The sequence below is a fragment of the Rhamphochromis sp. 'chilingali' genome, assembly GCF_963969265.1.
Source record: "Rhamphochromis sp. 'chilingali' genome assembly, chromosome: 10".
In the NCBI taxonomy this organism is placed as follows: Eukaryota; Metazoa; Chordata; class Actinopteri; order Cichliformes; family Cichlidae; genus Rhamphochromis; species Rhamphochromis sp. 'chilingali'.
The window spans coordinates 19,549,776-19,571,800 of NC_137937.1; the positions used below are offsets into that span (position 1 = coordinate 19,549,776).

The window sequence follows — 22,025 nt, forward strand, 5'->3', positions numbered from 1 at the left end:
TCTTGAATATGTAAGTCTGGCTGTATTTGCAAACTACATGTGGCCACTTAAATCCTTCAAAGAGGCTGAACACTCTGTGCTGAGCTCCCTTGTTTTAATGCTGTACATACAGAAAATATTCCATTGTTTGCCTTACCTCTTATATAGGCTTATTTGTCTTCTAGTTTGCAGCAGGGTGTTGTAAGAGAACTTTGGGATGAAAGAATATGTGAAATGTAGCACCAAGATTAATTCAAAACCCACAATGGCCAAAAGCACAGTGAGGGAAGTTATAGTTGGAAGGCAAAGGAAGAAAAGGCCACTTTGTTTGTGTGTATCAGGATCTGGAGAGATGGCCCCAGTGGTGTGCTATCCAAAGAGCCATTTACTTCATTAACCCAGTCAGATCACTGAGGCCTCAGTAATCAACCTTGTCACACGTCCCATTAACTTCTCATTCCATCAGCACGGCCCTCGCACCTTCTGACACACACAGACATGCGCATGTGTGCACAGATGCACTTTGGTTATGCACATTTGTGTCTGCATCACACACAACTGTGTTTCTTTATTTTTTTCCCCCCCTCACTGATGCCCATATACACACTCCTTCTCCCACTCTCTCAGCTCACCCCATTACCTCCATCAGTCCCAGAGGTCTCGGAGCTCTGATGAGCCCGCCGCTGCCCTGCGAGATTAGTGGACTCCCTGAGAGAAGCCCCTCGCTGATTGACCGTGAGTCTCGGCTGCTCACAATGTCAGCTCAAGGTTAGTGTGTTCACTCACGGCGCAGTCAAGCTGCGTAGCTCTGTTATGAATACAAGTGCGTTATTAGTATTTTACCTCTGCAGATGCCAGCGATTATAATATTTATAAAGATCCCCAAATCAATTACTGCCATTCACCTTTGCTTTCCCTCTCAGCTTTTGCATCTCTGCTTTGCTCTCTAGTGGCCCCCGCACTTGAAACATTTGTCAAAGCATTTATTAATTAACTTGTTTTTTTCTCCCCTCCTACTCCACGTCTTCATCTCAATCTTTCAATCTCCCCTCTCCCCATTGATCAAACCACAGAGGAGCCCAGCATTCGGCTAAAGTGGTTTGAATTCACTGTTATGTGCTGCACATCAAGCACAGGGAAGCATTTACTTTGCATCCCACTTGAGGGAATGAAGATCTTCCACACACAAAATGGCAGGGAGAGATGAAGGAATGAGGGCAGCTCTCGGTCTGTTATAGAGCGTCACATAAGTGGCTGGATCCGTAAGACAGATTGATCTTTTTATGTTGAACTTGATGAGCATGAATGATGCACCAGATTTCCTGTAGCGGTGAATAGAGATGAAAGGATTATCCAGATATTTAGATCATTCAGGCAGGAACGTTGCCCTGCACTGCTGTCTCTTTTCTCCCCATCATAATTCAATATTTACAGTTTAAGCTGGAAAACTGCTCCCTCTTGGCCGCCTGTATCTGGTATCCATGGAAACAGATTTGAGAAGAGAGTGCTGTCTTTATGTGTCCGGGCGCGTGCGCGCGCATATGTGTGTGTGTGTGTATGAGAGAGAGAGAGAGAGAGAGAGAGAGAGAGAGAGCGAGAGTGTAATGTTTACTGATACACTGCAATTGATTGGTTGTTGGGGAGCAGCTGTTGACCCCTCTCTCTCAGGGGTCTCTTTCTGTTCTTGCACACAACCCAGATCAATAGACACACACGGACGTGAACACAGACACACACAGATTTTGCTATTTTAAATTTATTCTAGAGTCAGTTTCTGTTTCTCTCCTCCAAAACCCATAAAAATCACCCCTTCCCAGATTAATTCAAATTTAAAGGTAGCCTTGACTCGTAGCCATAAACCTGAGCCTTATTTTAATGAATATGTTGAGCAGATCATGCCAAATCTGTTTAGAAATCCTGGGACTGTTGCTTTCACTGTCATAACATTTGGTCTACATAAAGATAAAGTAAAACACGCAGAAATACACACACGCTATAATGTAATACCGGCCCCATGCCCTTATATGGAGAGATGATCAAAGGCGCTGTTATGAAAGCGCTCTCAATATAATAAAGACACAGACACACAGACACAATTGTGAAACTAGTCAATGTGGCACAGCAGGCAACGTGCAAAGCAGTAGCATCCACACTGCTGATGGCATTGCAGATTTTTAACTACAAGTCTGAAATTGTGCCGAGTGTTTACGTGCTACTGAGCACACCACCCTGGCTAATGAAACATCTCCCAGTGGGTGCTCTACACAGGGACACATGGGCATGCATGCACTCACGGACACACACATACAGACAAACACACACATGCCAGGGATGAGTAACAGCTAGTAACTGTGGGGCACCAAGAGAGAAAGGTCATCTGACATCATTTGCATTGCTTGTTAATGTTAAAGAATGTTTTCCATACAGGGAAGGTCAAGTTTTGCATGGAGACCCGATATAAACATAACTTCTGACAAAGATGAATTAATGGAACAACTCCGGCTTGTTCATGCCTGGTTGATGTGGGTTTTCCATCCTCCTCTAATGTGACATATTAAGGGGAAAGCACCAGCACTAGCATGACACACACACACACACACACACACACACACACACACACACACACACACACACACACACACACACATGCACACCCCACTCTAATCTGCCTTTTTTGTTCACCCACTCAACCCCACCCACGCACCCACCTTGTCTTACTCTGAATACAACGTGTCAGCAGCGCAGCGTGGAGTGGCAGCGTTTGTCTCGCTGAACACACACGTTGAATTAGAATAAATGAATACCACGCTCACCAAATAGCACCATCGCAGCTCATTCCAGTAGTAGTGGTTTGCGCACAAGCCATTTCGTACGAAGACAAAGGTGATAAACTTTATTTATAGTTCAGCCCACGGGCTTGCAAAATGTTTCATGTCAAACACCCCCAGAGGATATGCATTAGAACCACTACTGATAAGATTTATGTATTAAGTTATGACTCAGCAGAAGCCGCCTATTCTGGATGAGCGAAGTGAAGGCAATGATCACAGCATCTCTAATATTCTAAATCGGTTATCTCTTATTCATTTTGACTATATGGAAAAAGATAGCTTTTATTGTAACCCCAACCCTGATAAGGATAAGCCAAAGAGAATGAATGGATGGACCTTTTTTTTGCCTTTAGTATATCTGTTATATCATTAAGGCTGCTAATTGTGTGCTTTTTAATTTGTTTTCTGATGACAGAGCTTTTTTCATCTTAAATTAAGTGAAGCCCTTTACTGGTTAAATAAAACGCTACAGCTGAATTATGCCCAATTGTTCATGCAGGTGCCCGGTTAGTGTTCAAATGAAGCCACAGTAGCTCAGATGCTGATTCAAACAGGACTGGCCAGATGTTGAGCCGAATTAACATCTGTTGTCTGGTATAATTGCTCTGAGACAGTGATTCTCAAACTTTTTCTGGCTTGCCCCCACTTCAGAAGTCAACAGCCCCAAAACACCAATGCATAACAATAAAAAAAAATCTACAACTTTAATGAAACTTTAGTGAATTTAAACACCAACTCTTAGTTTGCCTACAAATTATATTCACTCAAACTTAGCTGTAGTCCATATTTTACCCCTGTTTGTTTATGTCCAGCCAATTAATCAAATCCCACAGCTCTAAGACCATTAAATATTTATTTATCATTACAATTCAGGCATTTTAAAGCCAGGCTCAGTAGACTACAGTTACATAGTATCAGATGCATATTTCCCTTAAAATATTTATTTCAGTCGCAGTCTCTTCTGCTCTGTATGCAGGTACGTATCTGAACCTGTTGAAAACCAGTGCCAAACATGTTTCTCCTCACAGCAGTGACTCAGTCAAAACAACAAGCCTTTTGCCAGATGTTGCTTTCCCTATTTGCATTACATTAAAATAACACCGTGCCAGTATGAGAGCAGTCCCACGGGAGAAAGCCCTGGGAATTAGGGGGAGGTTTGGAAAAGAAAAAAAAAGAAAAAAAGGGGGGAAAAGGGAGACTCGTTGAGGTTGTTTGCTGCCAGGGGGAGGCGATGTCGCTCCTCCTCTTCTCATCTCTCCCCTCTGCTTTGCTCTGCTAGAGCTTTTAGTCTGCTGGGTGAGATCATTACCAGACACCAGGCTCCGGGACCTGACATTCACCGATCGGAAAAGCAGAGAGAGAGAGAGCAAGAGCGAGCGAGAGAGAGGCACAGAGAGAGAGAGGTAGAGAAAAGCTTGACCCAGTGCAACCGGCGACGAGCAACCCCCACCACCATCTCCTGCCTCTTGTGCAGCCCACTGACGACTAAAAGCGCGGTCTTGTCGCTGAAATTCCACCCCCCGCTGCTGGATTTGGGCTTGTAGTCGGATGCGGGCTTGTTTTGACTGCAGTAACAGTCCTGCTCTCACCCCCTCCTCCTCCCAAACCAGCCGAGTAGCGGATTTGCGAGGGATCTCAGTGCCGTGCAAGCTCCCCGAGTGACCAGCGATCCCGCAAGGCATCGGAGATTCAGTGCGCACGGCGGCGGCGTCAGCGGCGGCTCTCCACAGCGCGAGTCAACACGCCAGAGCCTCTAAAGATCTTATTTCTACCAGGAACTGGACCCAAGTTTCCGATTGGATTTTTTCTCCTCCCCTGTGCGGCTACCTTGATTCTGCCACCAGATCGACTGCAAATCCTATTTTCTCGCTCTCTTTTTTTCGCTCTTTGCTTTCCAAAGCACCGTTGACGCCATTTTCCCCGGGATTTTCTGTCAAAAAACATATCCGTCTCTTCTGGCACCGTTTGACAGCTCCACGGGAGGCTGTCACCCCATCCGTCGCTTTCGTAAAATGTCTCTAAATGGATTGTAAATGATCGTGATAAAATATTTACACGTTAGAGCCGAGTGTGAGACAACATTAGACATGGGTAAGTAGCCCCGGTTGACTGACCACATTCCACACCTGAATGCACCTCTCCGGTGAAAAACTGTGTTCGTGTTTGTAACGCCACTTGGCCGCCTGTGTCTGCTTTCCATGTGTGCTGTTTGAGCTGCCTGTCACCTCCTACAAAGCCTTCCACATTCTGCCCGCGAGACTGTTATTCCTTAAATGTGAAATTGCTTGCAGTCACATGCCAGCAAAATCGCCCGAAACACACGCGCACGCGCGCACATGCTCGCGCCACCACTCAACGAGACGCACACCAGCCCCAAACAACTGTGGTACTACTCGGTCTCCATCTGTTATTACTGTGTAATACCTTGGTAATTAGATGGTGGTGGTAGGGGCGGGTAAGAGAAAACAACCAATTAAGGCCAATGGGATAAAGTGTCCACTGCTCAGATCAGGGTTTAACTCAACCACAGCTCGGCCTCTTAAGTTTAAATCTGTTTCTGCTGTAGTGGACCACCTGCGCCTTCACTGACATGGACAGTCCATCACATAGCATCACAATCTGTGGCATGCAGCAAGCAGATGGTTGTCACTCTTTCGACCTGTCAGTTGTTCCTTTATCTGAAGTTAAGCTGTGATTTTTGTTTGCATGTTTGTTTCTAAATGTTTTCAGTGTTTTTTTGTTGTTGTTGTTTTAGAGGGAAAAATGTGATGTCATGTTGACTTTATCTTTATTCTGATTATCATCATTTTTTACTAGTAGCACAGTGTGCACAAACTGTAGCATCGTCATCACAGATGTGTGCCCAAATGTAGTAGCTTGGTAAAACAGCTCTGCCCACTGTGGTTGCATTTATCAGCAGGTCATCAATTTCACGTGGGTGTCAGAAACTACGTGTCCAAATGCCATGGCCCTGTGGAGGAAGGTAAGGACCGGGGGTCGGTGGTTATCATTAGCACCTAGAAACCTCTGTCACAACCAGACCACCAAAAGATCAATGGATAAACATGACCAAGTCTCACTGCGGGCTGACGTGCGATCAGGTTCTCTTGGATATATATGAGGGCTTGATTTTATAAAAAGAAAAAGAACAAGGGTTAAAGTAAAGGACAACTGTAAGAGAGGTGCGTGAGTAGGTGGAAGGAAAGGAGGCTGAGGAACGGATAATAGAGGTGATTCAAGCTCGGATGGAACCATCGATCTTGTCTTGTTAACAGTTTCAGCTCCCCCAGACCTGGCGGCATTTTTGTGGTGCGAAAGTATGAAACAGGCTATTAGACTCCCGGTTAAGTAATGAGATGCCTGCATGCCACCTTTAAATTAAAGTATGAGAAATCGATTAGGTGTATCCCCTTCTGCGCTGGATACCTTGGGTCGAAATAGGATAACAGAGAAGGTGGGTGGGGGAGGAGGGAATGTGAACGGGATCCAAGGACAAATCTAACTGTTGGCAGGCTCTCTTAACAGAATATCAGCACTGGAGCACCTTTTGGCAGAGCGCACAGAAAGAGGGGAGGGAGGGATAGGGAGGTGGAGGGGAAAGGGAAGAGGTAGCAATGAGGAGAGGGGAGAGAACAGAGGTTGAGGGGGAGTGAGGTGAGGGGAAGGAGGAAGACAGTTGGGGAGTAGGGGAGGTGTTTTTGCTGACAGCCATTTTGTGGCTTCTGCTGCAGTTAAAATGGTTTAACATTCATCTGCTTCAGCCGGGGAGTTACGTGAGGATGGTTTTAGTGCTACCTGGCATATGGCTCATCCAGTGGATGTGCGCGCGTGACTGCGTGAAGCAGCTTTAAGGCCATCTTTTTCAATTATGGCTGTCCCACACATGATATTTTACGATTGTCCTTCTCGCTGCCCTGCAGCTGAACACATGCACATGAACTGGGGAGAGAGAGAGAAAGAGAGAGAGGGCTTTATTTTGTATTTCATATCCAAATATATATATGCATTTATCCTGCTGGGAAAAAAACCAAATAGGCACTTTTTAGGGCTTCCATCACCTCGCTCTGCTCCGAGGGACTAATAGACATCAAACTTGAAACCTCATGCTGTGCCCATTGGACTTGTGAATACTAGAAATCTGGGCCCATTCTCTTTGGTTTGTCTCCAAGCAAAGACTGGAACCTTCTAGAAACATTGGCATATGTGGCTACACTTCACTTGAGAGCCCGAGGAACAAAATAAGGGGAAAAAAACTGCAAATGACAGCCAGACTAGGATCATCAGCTCACACCAAGATGCTCATCTACATCCAGGGATGGTCGTGCTTCTGCTACGTTTGCATAAAAAAGCATGAAAAAAAAAAAAAAAAAGGATATTCACCTTGTGCAATCACGCAGGCGTTTGGTGCGTGTGCGCGCGTGCATCTGTCTGCATTTGTGTATGAGCTATTTGTGTGTGCACCTCAGGCACTGGGCTGCTGGGTATGCAGCCTTAAAAGGTTGTGTTTCTGCTGCCATCCCTCTCTCTCTCTCTCTTTCCCGCTCTGTGTCTCTCGCTCACACTTGGACTCCCCTACCTGTTTTGTCTGCCGTCTGTATCGTTCACCATCACCGTTCTGTCCATCTGTATTCCATTATCAATGCTTTATCATAATTGTCGGTAAAAGTACAAGGCGAAATGTTGGAGGACTGTCTCATTCACAGCCTTTCACATCCAGCACAGGCAATGACCTTATGCTATTTAAGAGGGAAGCTGGTTAGCACTGGCAGTTTTGAGAACATAATAAAGCTATTTATGCAGCGAGTCTGGCCTCTTACAATCACCCTGCTGTCTGAGGCTGGTCGAGGTGTGTGTGCGTGTATGTGTGTGTGTGCATCGCTGTGTTTGTGTGCATAAAAGAGAGAGTGAGAGCGGGGAGAGGAGACAGTGAGGCTCAGGCTAAGTAAGTGAGGGAGGCCCGAGGAGGGGTCAGTCTTACATAAACTCTCAGCTTGTCTGCCAGTAACAGAACTAACACCGCTTAGGGTAGCGAGCAGGGAGGGGAGAAGGAATAGTCATGACCCAGCTAAGGGGCTTATGCAGTAATGGCCCAGAATGACCAGAATTGTACTAATGCACGATGCCATTTTGCTGTCATACTGAGCGATAGCTGTGAAGGGGTACTAAGTCGTAGGCACAGAGTGGATGTGTGTCTATTTAATGTGTGTGTGTGACTGAGTGAGTGATGTTGTGATTGGCAGCTGTCTCTTTTTCCTGTCTTTGTCCTCAGTCACATGACATCCAGGGCAGCTTTCACACATGCCATTAGGGCGAGTCACCGAGCTGACATTAGGAACTGGGAGGTTCCTGAAGGACCAAAGGGGGTCATGTGGGCACTGTAAGACCAGGCTGGGACTACACCTGGACTGCACCGCCTTTTGTTTATATCTGTAAAACTTTGTATGCTTAAAAGTGTGATTGTACAAGCACGGCGATGGCTGTGGAGTTTGCGGGAATGAGTTTCTAACTTCCAGGCAGTCAGCAGTTTTCATTCTTGCTGGCAGGGTGTATGCAAAATCACTCTTGAAACAGGCTATCCATCAAACTGAGCATTATTTATGTCTCAGTGTTACTGATTGATGTAACACTTGCCATGGTGTGGTTGTGCACTGAGCACAGTCTGCTTTGAAGACTCGTGTTAGGAGGCTCTGGGATGTGAAATTTTACCCTGCCAAGAAAGCTTTGCACTTAAATTCTTAGTTGTCACGATGTCACCCCCCCCCCCCCCAAAAAAAGCAAAAAAAGTGAATTTGGTATATTCTTCCATTAAACAGGCTGCTGTCGAGGAGCTAAGTTTAAAAACCAGTTATTTTGAATGAAAACCTGTGATTTCCAAGGTAGGAAATCAATCTGAGAATGTATTAATGTGCTTTGGGAAATGTTTGGCAGTACAGCCATGTGAGCAATTTGGGCTTCATAAGCTTAAACATGCAAAACCGCTGTTACGCTCCCTTAAATTTTTTGATCCTTGACCGCCACTGGGCTACCAGAACCTACATCAATAACCCTTGTAAGTGGTTTCAGATTGGCAAACTTTACGGTTAAAGAGAGGGTTCGTTGAAACAAGTCTTTTTTGACTTTTTTTAATTTAAGGGCATGCAGAAGAAAAAGGACACACGGCTAACTTTGAGAGCTGGACACTGTGTGCAGTCTTGCAATGGTTTGTTGGAAAATTTGCTGTGGATTAAGACTGCTCAGTCACACTGCAAGCATGTGCTCTGAGGCCCCTTAGATATTATGATGGGATCAGCTGTTTGTACAGTAGCGTGGGCTGGTACAGTACAGCACACTGAGAAAACACATACAGCTAAAGGAAAATGACTGTAGTAGTCATGCCAGGGAGTGTATTAGGTTAATAGGTATGCAAATCTTGATATATGCTCTGAGCCAGTTGTGCTCTTTCAGATCTTTTTAAGTCTGCGGGAAGCAAGATCCCTTTACTTGAGTCATGTCGACAGGTAGTGGTCTAGTCTGGGTTCACATCAGTGTAAATGGTGTCAGGCTAAGCTCAGCATGTGAGACAGCATTCCCCACTTCCCACTCAGTCATGCCTCATGTCATATTGACTGATGGGATTCCCTCGAGCTGTAGTGAGAAGTGTAGTCCACTGTTTGTTTTGGTTGCTTTCTGTTTATACGCCTGTGTGTAAGTAGGCCTGTGCAAGCGCACGTGTGTATGTACGTATGGCGTGAGCGTGTAATATGGATCTGTGTCTGCACGTGCAATGATCCAAAACAGAAATCCTGAATCCTCCTGACAAGCAGCGGCCACAGTGTTTTTCTCCAGAGAGCAGGAATAGCAGCAGGGGGTGCAGCATGTGTATGGCAACGTTGTCATTTTGGATGTGCGTCTGTGTGGATGCGCGCACTGTTTTTTTTTACTGTGTATGTGTGTAGCAATGCGGCTGCATGCGTGTGTAAAATGGTTCAGACGCTAGTTTTTCCAGACCAGCTCGTAAACCACATCTGGGGAAAGAATTTAGATTCCTTCTCTCCGTTTTTCTCTGCTGCTTTTCCTTTCCCCCCTTGTGTGTTCCCCTCCCTCCTCCTTCACTCCTCTGAAGAAGAAAAAAACAACAACAAAAAAAACGGAGCCAGCTTCGTTCATTTTTTTTCTGTGTTGTGTCCTCAGGCTAACTTCAGCCTGGTTTTAGTGCAGAGAAGAGGAATGTCTTATTTTGCACTGATCACTCTAGTGTCTGCGCAGCTCCGCTTCAGATCTGTCACAAGGATGGAATAAGTAATGAAGGGTGAGAGAGAAGATTTAGCAAAGAGGGAGTAAAGAAGAGAGCAGGAAGAGAGGAAGGCAAGTGGGTGTCAGAAATGAGTTTGTTTATGCGAGGTACAAAATGCAAATGATAGCTAGGCAGCATGCCTCTGCAGCTCTGTGATGAGTGTGTGTTTGTCTTCATACTTAACAGGCAGGCAATGATGGCGATGACAGAGAACAGGCCTGTGCTGAGAGGTAGCAGTGGAATGGAAGCTATGGGGATGACGGAACGGGTCTCATACGCCCTTTTTTCCTAATTATGTCATTCACCTGCTCTTTCTGCAGACTGTCCCTGGCTTCGCTGTGTTCCTGTGGGACAATCAACACAACCTCAGTAGCTGATTGACAACAACCAACCAGCCCGACAGACTACTGCTTTCTATCTTCCTATTGGCTGGCTGCCAAGGCTTCCCCCATCCTGACTGGCTCTGGTGGGAGAGTGGATGGAGCAAAGGGATCTGGTTGGCTCAGCCCGACCCAAAGAGGCTGACCTTCAGGGAGGTAGGGTGGGGCCAAATGAAGGGGACCAAGAAGGAGCAGGAGGCATCGGGTTGGCACGCAGCGATGATGTGATTAACGGTGCCATCAGTGAAGGTGAGGGGTTAGAGGAACAGGGGGACGGGCTAATGGAGGAGCAGGAGTTCTCCATCAAGGAAGCAAGTTTCCAGGAAGGAAGTCTAAAGCTGAAGATACAGACCACCAAGCGCACCAAGAAGCCCCCAAAGAGCCTTGAGAACTACATTTGCCCACCGGAGATCCGGACGACCATCAGACCTGCAGTTGGAGAGGGCAAAGGGGGACGGCAGGGGCGAACAGGTAGTGGAGGAGGGGCGGGGCGGGCCCCAAAGGAAGAAGAACGAGGGCCCCCCAGAAAAAGGGTAAGTCATGACACTGTGATGCAAGTTTGAGCGTTATTGAGTGAAAAAAAAGGCTTCTCTCACTCTCGAGATCTCTGAGTTGACCGCTCCCTTTCTCACACACACCTTTCTCGGTAGCTCCCTTCCCGGCTTGGTTACACGGGGTCAAAGTTTGCCCCGTAATTGAAACCAGCCTAACTGAGATCACACAGCGACACACATACAAGCACACAACACACACTCACATAAGAGCTGAGAATAGGGCTGACATAAGCAAGTGACAGCTGGCGTCTGCTCTCTCCATTTGTGGTCATATACACAGAGACCTTTACTGTCTCCTCTCCTCTCCTTTCCTCTCCTTCCCTTTAATGAAATCAGCTTTTGCGGGTCAGTGCCTTCAACGCCGCCCCCCTCCTCTTGCCTCCATCACACCCTCTACACACTATACTGGTGTTGTACAGGTCCTTGGGGGAATCTAGTGTTGCAGTGTGTGTTGACCTACACAGTGGTGTGTGTGTCCAAACCTGACAGCCATCTCGATGTCACCGAGCTCGACAGGCCAAGCAGGAGTAAAGGCGTCATGTTGTCAACATGATGTTGTGTCGTGTTTTCCTCCGCTGTGCCTCACTTCTGTGGCTTCGGCTCTTAATTGGCTCGTGAGACGCGCCCGTGATTGGTGTTTTTTCATCAGTGTCAATAACAGTCCTGCCTAGTCTCCATTCAGTAAACGCTTTGGGTCAAAGTTCAAGCGAGGGCTGCTCCAAGATGAACATGATATTGTCACTTGTTGGGATGTTTTTCTCATTTTTCTCAAGTAGATGGATTTAGAGTAAGGCAGTGAAAACAAGCGCAGCATTCAGCTATTTGGGGCTTTCATTTTACTTGAAAGGGTTCGCGCATTCAGGCTAGTCACCATCGAATTATCTGCCACCCTGCTAGCTACAGAGGTATTGTTAGGCTATTAAAGAAGTTTTTATTGAAATTGTTTTCAATAAAAGTTTAGTTTATGGCTGTCAAGCAGTGTGGTACAGCACCTGCGAGGGCAAGAGTGGCAGAAATAAGTGCAATCATATGGCAGGAAGAAGACAGCAGAAAATAGACAAAACCGCAGACTAGAGTGCATATGAGGTTAGTTTTTAATATAGCGAAGGGTTCTTTGAAATATCTTTAGTAAAAAAAAAAAGAAATCTTTGTTGACTTTAGCTTTTATGATGTGTTTAAAGGCTGTATTGTAGTTTTAAGTGTTTAGCTTACAAGTGGAGTGTCATGAGTAGTGAGAATAAACACAAAGAAAACTAATTTTTTTATTTCTATTGACAGTAGGCATGTCAAAACAGTAGAATTTTAAACTTGATACCGATACCCGTGAAAATATTTGGTACTCGTCACGACATTTATATTCCAAAATTAAGAGGCACATTTTAAAAATATATATTAGAACAAATGATGGTCCAGTCAAATGTAATCAGCTACAGCCCTGTTTCATTTATACCTCTGCTTCTGACTACTTGGTATCATAATTCTTTGCTGAGCAAAGCTGCTGAGCACTGTTTCTGTCTAGCTGCCTGTGGACCTTTCATAATATACTTATTAGACACAAATAGTTCTATTACCCTGTCAACTTATCACTGTTTAGTAGCAGTAGTTATAGTAGTTTAGTAGTAGTTTACACACCGATAGGCAGGATTGTGAATAAAGTTTGCCGCTAGCATTAGCAATAGCTGCTACTTTAGCCGCTACCTTATGATAACCTAACTAATTTGGCTAATATGGCTGTCATATAATTGCTAATAGTTAAACTGGCCAGGGCAAAACTTCTGACTATTGTTTGGCAAATTTCTGTTGTTGAAATGAGAACTTTATTAACCTCAGGAAACTCTTCGTAAAGATTGGGGGTTTCAAACTTTAAGATGCTTTGCTACGTGTTTTGCTAGTATTCGTGTGTTCACGTGTTCAGCTGCTAGTGAGGGCAGCGGCTGCACGCCTGTCTGTTTGCAGAGGTGCTGTATGAAGTTCTCTGTCAGCTGGAGGAAGCTAAGCCGGTGCTGCTGACATCGATACTGTTGGAAATGAGTATTTCAGCTGATTGTTTTTTGTAGTATCAATCAAGGATCAACTTTTTCCGATGACATTATTCACTACAAATGCTGCTTCTGGTGAAATCTTCAATTGACAGTGCCGTGCCCCATGTCTTAGTAATTTGGTGCATAATGAAACCCTGCAACACGTCAATTCAATGAGCGCCTCGGTCGATAAAGTAGAATTAAAAAATGCATTATTGGCAGGTTGTTAAGTCACAACTCAGCGAGCAGATTGTTCTCTAAATAAACTGGGAGTGAGTGGGTGTCAAGTGTCGCCCCACGAGTGACCTATCCAGGCAGCAATGCTAATGCTAACCCGAACAAACAAAGCATTTCCAGTAGTGTTGTGTATTACATGTGAAATAAAACAAATTTTGTAACTTTACAATTGTCCAGACTTCATGTGTGAAAATGGCTTTGACAAGTTGCACTTTCATAATATCTTTATGGGAAAAGGTTTTGTTTTTTACGTTTTTTAATGAATTGCTGGATCGTTCTAGTCCTCTCTAAGTTTTTGGTTGTTTATAGATATTTGCAATTGGTAGACAACAGTTTACGTAAAGATTGCTCGCCAACATGATTGCTCTACACTTGTGTTTTTCCAACAATTGGAACACTGGCTTGGAAAAGAAATTCATGGTCATTTCTTTGTTGCTGGCAGATTTCAGTGTGATTTACAGCCACAATTTCCAGTAGTTGTCTTCAGGATGTGTATTCTTGTCTGAGCTTTTCTGTAAATAAAGTATGAACAGGCCTCTGAAAAATTTCAGTGTTTACATCCATTAGTAAGCTGAATGAGCTGAGCTCGGCGCTGTGATGTTTTTAGCAGCCATTCCTAATCTAGCGCCATCGGCCCCCACTGGGAAGCCCACTGCTACAGTATGATTGACAGGGGTTGTCATAGTGACACGGGCAGCAAGCTGGTCTCTATTGAGGTTTGAGGTTTGGGGAGGGGAGAGGGGGGTTGTGGAGGATGTGTTGGTGTTGATTCAGATCAGTTTCAACCCTTCATCCCTTGCACTCTGTCCCTCAATCACACCCCCACCATCCCTCTCCCCCTCTCTTTCCCCCTTACATCCTTTCCCTCCATCTAGCCATCACCTGCCACCCCAAGGGTGTAATACAGGCAGGCTCAGTGGAGAGGAACGGGTTAAAGAGAGAGGCCGGGCTGCTTTTTCTGTCTCACTCTTTTTCTGTATGTGTGTGTTGAGGTTAAATACTCTCTTTGTGGTGTACGTGAGGCTGTGAGTCAGGAGGGGGACGGGAGGTGAGGGGGAGCAGATGGACAGCCTCTCTCCTCTCTGTTGTATTGTGTCCACATATATGCTTTCTCCCTCTATTCTTTTAATCAATCTCTCTTTCCACACGTTTCCCCCTCCAGCTTTTCTTTCCCTATGTCTTCCTCTTTCCAAGCACTGTCTTTCATCGTGCTTTTCTCTCTCTTTCACCCTCTGTTGTCTTGTAGCAGATGGCAGCGTGGGGCAGCAGCAGCAGCAGCAGCAACAGAGCAGAAGCCAGAGTGTGAGCAAGAGAGAGGGGTAGAGGGGAAGGGGGTCGTGGAACGAGGAGGAGGAGGAGAAAGGAGGTGGGGGTCAGGCATATGGAGAGCCTGGTTAAGGGGCCTCCTCAGAGGGAGTGTGTATATGCGTGTGGTAGTGTGGTGAATAGAGGAGGGGGAGAGGCAGGATACAATAGAAGCCCATTAAGACAGAGATTTGACTCTAATAGACAGAGAGGGAAAGAGACAGGCAGACAGATAAGAAGGCAAACATGTAGAATGGTGCAAAGAAACAGATGGAAATTGTGTTTTTTAGCCATTCTTTCTTTTGTAGCAGCCTAAGAATCTGCCGTCAGAAAGGCCCCTTCTCCTCTCTTCCCTCTGCTGACTTGTAATAACATTAAAATTTTAGGTTATTCCATGTGGGAAAGCTGTCGTTTTGCAAACCCCAAAAACAGCAGCCTAAAAAGATAAATCCGAGTTATGCAAATTGCATTTTTACACTAGAGACGTGGCAGAATGTCAACAAAGGCTGTGCTTGCAATCCCTTGTATTAGTATTTACCCCTGACCATTTTATATGATTGTCCATATTCACAGTGTAAAATTTAAATACCGCACGGATCCATCGCTGGCATTGATAATTACAGTGCACAGTGCAGTGCATCACATTTTATAGGCTTAAAAGTTATATTCATTTGACTCTACGCCTGTCAATGATGACCAATAATGGCCTGGATTTATTTACCGCTCTCTATAAAATGCTATTTATTATGCAGTGAACATGGCTGCAAAGGCAAGAGAAAAGAGCAGAGTTAGCCTGTCTTAAAGGGAAGGGAAAGGGGAGTTTCATCCACCTATCATCTTCATAGCGAGCATCCATAACCGAGGAGTCAATGAGGAAGCGTAGTGTGTCAGAGGACAGACCCAAACACACATTAACGGGATATGATGGGCTCCCCTTCTCTGTCTCCAGCTGACATCACACACATGCTGAACGTCCTCTCACACACGGCTCTTTGTCTGGGCGCGCTGTGTGTGTTTGGAAGATGAATGTGTGTGTTTTAATGGATTGGGTCCTGGGTCAACCACTGCATCACTCCTCCAGACACACACTCTTCTCACGCGCACACACACACACTTAGAAACACACACTGACACACAGTTAGCGGTCCGATGCCTTCACATGGGGGAGCGTGCGCTAGCTAAAATACATCCACTCTTTTACTATCTCTTCTATACACACACACACATACATACAAATCATGTTGAACAGCGATTGCAGTTAGAGAGAGTGTTTTCCTGGTTATCTGTCCAGTTCCCTGGACGTGCCAAATGTGGCTCTTAATCCATTTCACTATCTGTGGGGAGAGATAAGCCAGAGCTTTTCCAGGAGTCCAGACCAGGCCTTGTGTTGTTGTTGTTGTGTGTATATGTGTCTGCGTGTGTGTGTGTGTGTATTAGTGGGTGCACGCGAAAGCTCGACGGTAAGACACACACTTATCTTGTCTTGACAGCCCCTCTGCTTGGTGGTCCTCCTGGCTATGTGTGTGTACGTTGCTGCTTGGTGGTCTCCCAGCAGTGTTTGGGATTATTATGTGTTAGTCAAGTGCATTCACAAGGAAATTAATGCTGCCACAGTCGCCACGCCAAGTGTGTGTATGCAGTACGTGCACATGCGTGTGTGTGAAATGGTTTGCCTTTTGATGTGAGCTTTTTTATCCCTGGCTGAAATGGCGGTTGGTGACCTGAGGGACTTGATGAGCTCATAAAATAGGAGTGTGTATGGGTGTGTGTGTGTGTGTGTGTGTGCGGGCGTCAGCTTGAGCGGATAGCATCGTGCTTACCCACAGAGAGCACCCCCTGACTGATTTATGAATATGTATGAACATGAAATGATCACCTATAATATGGCCTGACCCACCTGTCATATTGGAGTTTTTTTCTCTGGTGACTGTCACTGTGGTCCAAAGACCCAGGCTTTTATATTCAGTGTGTGTGTGCGTGTGTGTGTGTGTGTGTGTGTGAGTGAGTGTGTGTGTTTGTGTACGTGTGCCCTCACTGTGCTGTCTTTGAGAGTACGGATCGGGAATGCTTTAAAGGGGCGTTTCCCTGTAGTGGATGGGGGGATGGGACATGTGAATGTGTTTGTGTGCATGTGTGCTCGCATGCTGGGGAGGGGTGAGTGATTTAGCACCGCTGAAACACCAGCTGTCCATCTGTGTCTGACCCCCCATACACACCCCGTGCACACTTGAAACACACACAGACACACACACAGACACGTCTCCTCGCGTCTAAACTCTGATCTGCTCTTCAGTATCTCTCAAATCTGAAGAAAGTCCAGACAAAACACAATCTGTTCATCGGCCTTTCTCCCTCCAAACACAGGCACACTCGTGCTCACATTCATCATAACACAGACTTACATTAATTTCCTTTGGATATAACTACTGTTTGCTTAACCCTAACCCTCAAGCCAAGTCTTCCTACTAAAATTTAATCATTTGCCTTATTATCAGAAGTGAGATGAATCCCCAGAAACTGATTGTCTGTCCCTACAACACACACACACACACAAGGGCACACACACATCTACACACACACACTAAGGAAGACTGCTCCCTAATAAGCTCTGCGGTAGTGCTGGTGCTGCAGTGTATCCACAATGAATGACTCTGCAAGGTCACTCCTAGTGAGCACATGTAAATGCTACACACACACACACACACACACACACACACACACACACACACACACACACACACACACACACACACACACACACACACACACACAAAGGAGCGCTGAAGGCTGGCAGCAGAAGAGATGAACTTTGACCCTGCTGGACATTCAGAAGTCGAGGTGATAGCTGAACTCCACAGTTGTATAAGCCCTAGTGTCTGTGTGTGTTCGTGTGTGTATGCTGTGTGTTTCTGCCTGTGTGTGTGTGCTGTATTGTTTGTTTGTGAGAGTGGGTCAGGGTTGAGACAACTGGAGTCTGGCCTTTGCTTTCTTAGCCTCAGGGCTGGATTTGGTGTCTGTGTACGCGCATGTGTGTGTGTGTTTGTGTTGACCATTTGGTTGGAACTGTAGCTAATTTCTCAATCAGACACACACATACCATCTTCTCAATCTGTCCTAAAGGTCAAGACCTATTCATTCACTATTGTATCCAGTCTCAGTGGGTTGCTTTTCCTCTTAAGTCTGATGCAGGGCAGCAATAATAGGCAGTCTAGCTGAAGGTACATTTTAATAAAGACCTGAGGCAACTACACTTAAAGAAATGCCAGTGGGTCACTTAGGCAGCATCTGCCAGTGAACATGAAGGCATTTTGTGTTGCCTTTTTTTTCTGGCAAATATATTTTTATATTTTCCAAAAACAAAACAAACCCAAAACAAAACAAACATATCAGGTTCTGTCTTTTAAAGATACAGCTGATAGGCTTCAGCCTTTTTCAAACAGCGTGACATTACCCAACAGAGATGCACGTGAGAACTGTCTGAAGCTACAATTAAACATCAACTTCGATTAATTTAACCTGCTAGCTCTGAATTGCAAAACCTGTGATATTGCAATATTTTATTTTTTTGCATCATGCCTGTCTACATTGGGTAGTGTAGACAGGAAAGCAGGTGAGGGAAGAATGGGAAACTTGGACCTCTGCATTGGCCTTTTGCATATGGCTAATGTAGATGTATGAACTATACCAGTATCAGTGTAACAGATATTTGATTGCACAGGTCATTTACTAGTTAAAAGGTTGGTGGTTGAATCCCCGCCTCACTCAGTCTGCACGTTCACGACCCAGCCCCAAACTGCCCCTTCGATTCTGATGTGTCCGTATAATGAAGCCTAGGTTATACTCTGTTGCAGACATGGAAATGGACATCATTCATCAGTCATTCCTGTTATACTTCTCTAAAATCTGCTGCTTGTGGTGGATTCTTGGTTGGTGCATTATAATGAAAAGTTGGCATGAACAGCTCTACGTGGTCACAAAAAACTGACAGGTGTCTGCACTGACCCTCGCACCTTCTGAAGATGTCATTTACTTTTACCAACTTACCATAATTTGCCACTGGGATCTAAGTGGACCCTAGCGGACTTTTGGACAGCAAGCCCTTAAAGGCATAGCATAAAGTACACTATAAATGTGTGTGTAAATGGCTGTGAAAAAAGTGCTTTGAGTCTTCCATTACAAGAGCTCTTTAAGTGCCAGTATGCTTACCATTTAATAATCTGGTGAATTTACAGCGAGTGACTGGTTATCCTGCCATTTGAATCCTCTAGTAAGGCAGTAATCTCACCTAAACCAGAGTATTTCTAGTAGTGAGAACATGTGCAATGTCTAAACCAATATTTGTGGTTCTCGTGTCTAAAAACCTCATATGGGTCATAAAAAGAACAAAAGTCAAACTTCCTGGAATATCATTCCTGAAATTAAAATAAGGCATAATAAGCATATGTTTACCTCACATTTGCTGTTGTTTGCTGCTGTGGCCAAAATCACTAAGTTTCACAAAGCTGTCATGGTTTTATGCCACTGGGCCATTGTTATTTTTCTCACTCTAGGGGGGCTTCAGCCTAATAGCACAACTTTCACAGACTTCCACTGTTCCATTACCAACTCGTTTTTTATAGCATCAGGATGATCCCTGTAATGTAGATATTGACTGAAAAACCAACGAGAGATCGTGTAATCTCCCTTTACTGATGACTGATCCAGGCTATAATTTTATAAAAAGCATAAAATATTTATTACTGCACTGTTGAATAGTTGTAAACTCAACTGGAAGTTATGACTTGTTTATAAAAACGTAATTGTAATACATCATTTTGACATTGTTTGCCCTTTTTTATTCATTGAGGTCTTCAAAAAGAACAGATTGCAATAAACATCAAGAGCAAACTGTATAGAAAACACACAGGCCTGAATTTGATTTGTGCGACAGCACAGCGGTTGACTGTGACTCACTTGACTGTGGGATGATCTGGAGGGCAGCCATTTTTGATGTCCTCTGCAGGCACGGATGATGTTGAGTCACAGCATCATGTGTTCCCGGTGGCTGCTTTGTTAGTGTGGCTCCATCATGCCTCTGCCTCTGTGGTTAGTCAGTGTGTGTGTGTGTCTGTCTGTGTGAGGAGGAGTGTATGCTGTGGTTTTCAGAGGAGGTCCGACAGGAATAGATGCGGATGTTTGGTGAGAGGAGTGAAGGAGACGGGGAGTCAAAGGAAGAGAAGGGAAGAAGGCGACGAGTATTGACTTTCACTGTGTCTCACTGCAAGTGTGTTTGTCAGTGAAATCTGATGGGGCCCATCAGCTGTCTATGATGTGCCTGTCAGAAGGTTGGGGGCGTGTGTGTTTCTGAAAAAGAGGTTACAGTGTTCACAACACATAATTCGATAAAAGACATTTTGGCATTTACAAATGTTTTCATCAAATTTAGTGGATTCATCTCTACTTATTTTTTTTTTTACACTGTATTGATGTATTGTATTGCACGGATGGATACGAGAGATTCACCAAGCCGACCTTTTACAGTTGTAATCCTTCCTTTATGATAGGTACCGATACCAAGCCACAGTGTGATAACAGCATTAAATTATTAAGCTGTTCATCACAGCCTGGAATTTCTTTCTTTTATGCATAAGGCTCAACTTCAACATTAAAAAATTTAATGTAGCAAATAAATATTTTCTGAATTGGTATTTATTAGTATCCGAGATAGGCTCCAGCCCCCACATGACTGAGAATTGGATAAACTGAAGAGGATTCATGGTATTTGAAAGCATATGAAATTAAAAGTAAATAATGTATTTGTGTTAGTCACCCGATAGATCACGCACTAGTTTCGCTTTCAGCTCAGTATGAAAGTCATCAGGCTGCTGCAAACTGCTGTTACATATGGTGATGCTCATGCTTAATTTACGGTACCGCAGTTGTGTCCTTTTGAACAGTTTTCGACCTACGCAAAAACGCTTTTGTGCCATCCTCCAAAAACCCAACACCACGCAGCATGCATGCATGAGGCTATGCCGAGCGCTAATTGGCTGCAATAGGCAAGGGAGCGACGAGCAGAAGTGCAAACAAACATCAAAGATTATACATATACAATATATATATAAATATATATATATGTAGACGAACGGTAGAGCTTTCCGTACGACCACAACAGAAGCATGTTTGAGCCCTCAGTCTGAGGGCACCGCCTTTTACTGCTCGTCACACACATTGTGTGTGAAGTGGAGCCTACTGAAGATAGTTAATGTGTAAAAATAACAGGTTATGTTACCGTAACTTTAGCAAAACCTTCCGTACAACAAGTGTTGTATGAAATATGACAGTGAGATCAAGTTTAAAAGAAAGAGGAAGCTCGCTTAACCACAAATCAAAAACTGTTGTAAAGATACAAAAGCTGTCGGTGGAGCTCCAATTAAATACCTCCACCCTGTTACACCTTTGCTTTTAGCTTCCTTCATGCTGCTTTAGTTCTCCTGCTAGCACCTGACGCACTGCTGCTAAAGCTGTAAAGCTAAACTGAATGGATCAGCTGTAGATCGTCACTGACTTCCGATTCAGTGTTTTGAATGCGGATCAGATCGATACACAATCTAAACATCGTAGAAGTGTATCGCTAAAAATTTTCAACCTAGCCCTTCCAATGTTGGCCAGGCTCTAAAACTGTTAATATTCTTCAAGTGTTTGGTTTGAAAAGATTCTGAACTTTATATAAACACATCAATGCGCTACATGTTTCACACTGAACATTCAAAAGCATGGAAGCCAGCTGCTTTTTACAGTCTTTTTCTTTCTGCCCAGTTTTATCTCTTTGCACCAGGATTTGTAAAATAATCATGCTGCACTTCTGCTGTTTATGCTCGTTGTCTCTTAAGTATGGATACAGACATGAATAAATGATATAAATGTGTCTGTCTATCCCTCTGTCTGTGTGTCTGTCCCTTGGGGCAGCTCAGACTAAACAAACAGCTGTGTTTATGAAGCAAAGAAGAGCCACAAGGGTCCTCTGTTTACTGGTCCATTTCAGCACACAGGCATACAAAATGTTCACATGCACGCACTGAAATACACACTCACGAATGCCCCGTGCTCCTCATCTTTTACCTGCCCCGCTCTGTTGCTTATTTGACCCCTGGTGTTTTCTACTCTCTCTCTTTCCCTCTTCCCCCTCTGCTCAGTGCTCGCTCGCTCTCAGACCGAGAGGAATGCCACTTTGTGTGACCTCTCACCCACACCAAGGAGGGGTGCTGCTTTAGATGAGGGAGTGAGGGGGCAGCTGCAGTCATGTGCCTGGGCTTGAAGGGAAATGCACGTACACACTCACACGCACTCACACACACATACACAGAGAGCCAGGTTTCTAGCTAGCTAAAAGACATTAATTCTGGCAGGTTTGTATATGCATACATGTAGTTGTTGTAGATGTGCTGCTCTCCTTCACCCACCTC

The 22,025-nt window shown here is 44.7% G+C and overlaps 1 protein-coding gene across 3 annotated transcripts in view; it reads left to right on the forward strand.

The window, feature by feature from the left end:
• Positions 1-4,085: 4,085 nt before the first annotated feature.
• Positions 4,086-22,025, forward strand: part of setbp1 (SET binding protein 1) — a 37,920-nt gene continuing 19,980 nt past the window's right edge. The window contains exons 1-3 of one of the 3 annotated variants that reach the window (XM_080895193.1): positions 4,086-4,901; positions 5,728-5,793; positions 10,404-10,996. In XM_080895193.1, coding sequence (XP_080751319.1) covers positions 10,562-10,996 — 435 coding nt within the window. In that variant the 5' untranslated portion in view covers positions 4,086-4,901; positions 5,728-5,793; positions 10,404-10,561. Of the gene's footprint in view, positions 4,902-5,727; positions 5,794-8,621; positions 10,159-10,273; positions 10,314-10,403; positions 10,997-22,025 lie in introns of those variants that run through there. The other 2 variants (XM_080895192.1, XM_080895191.1) reach the window with 2 other exon arrangements.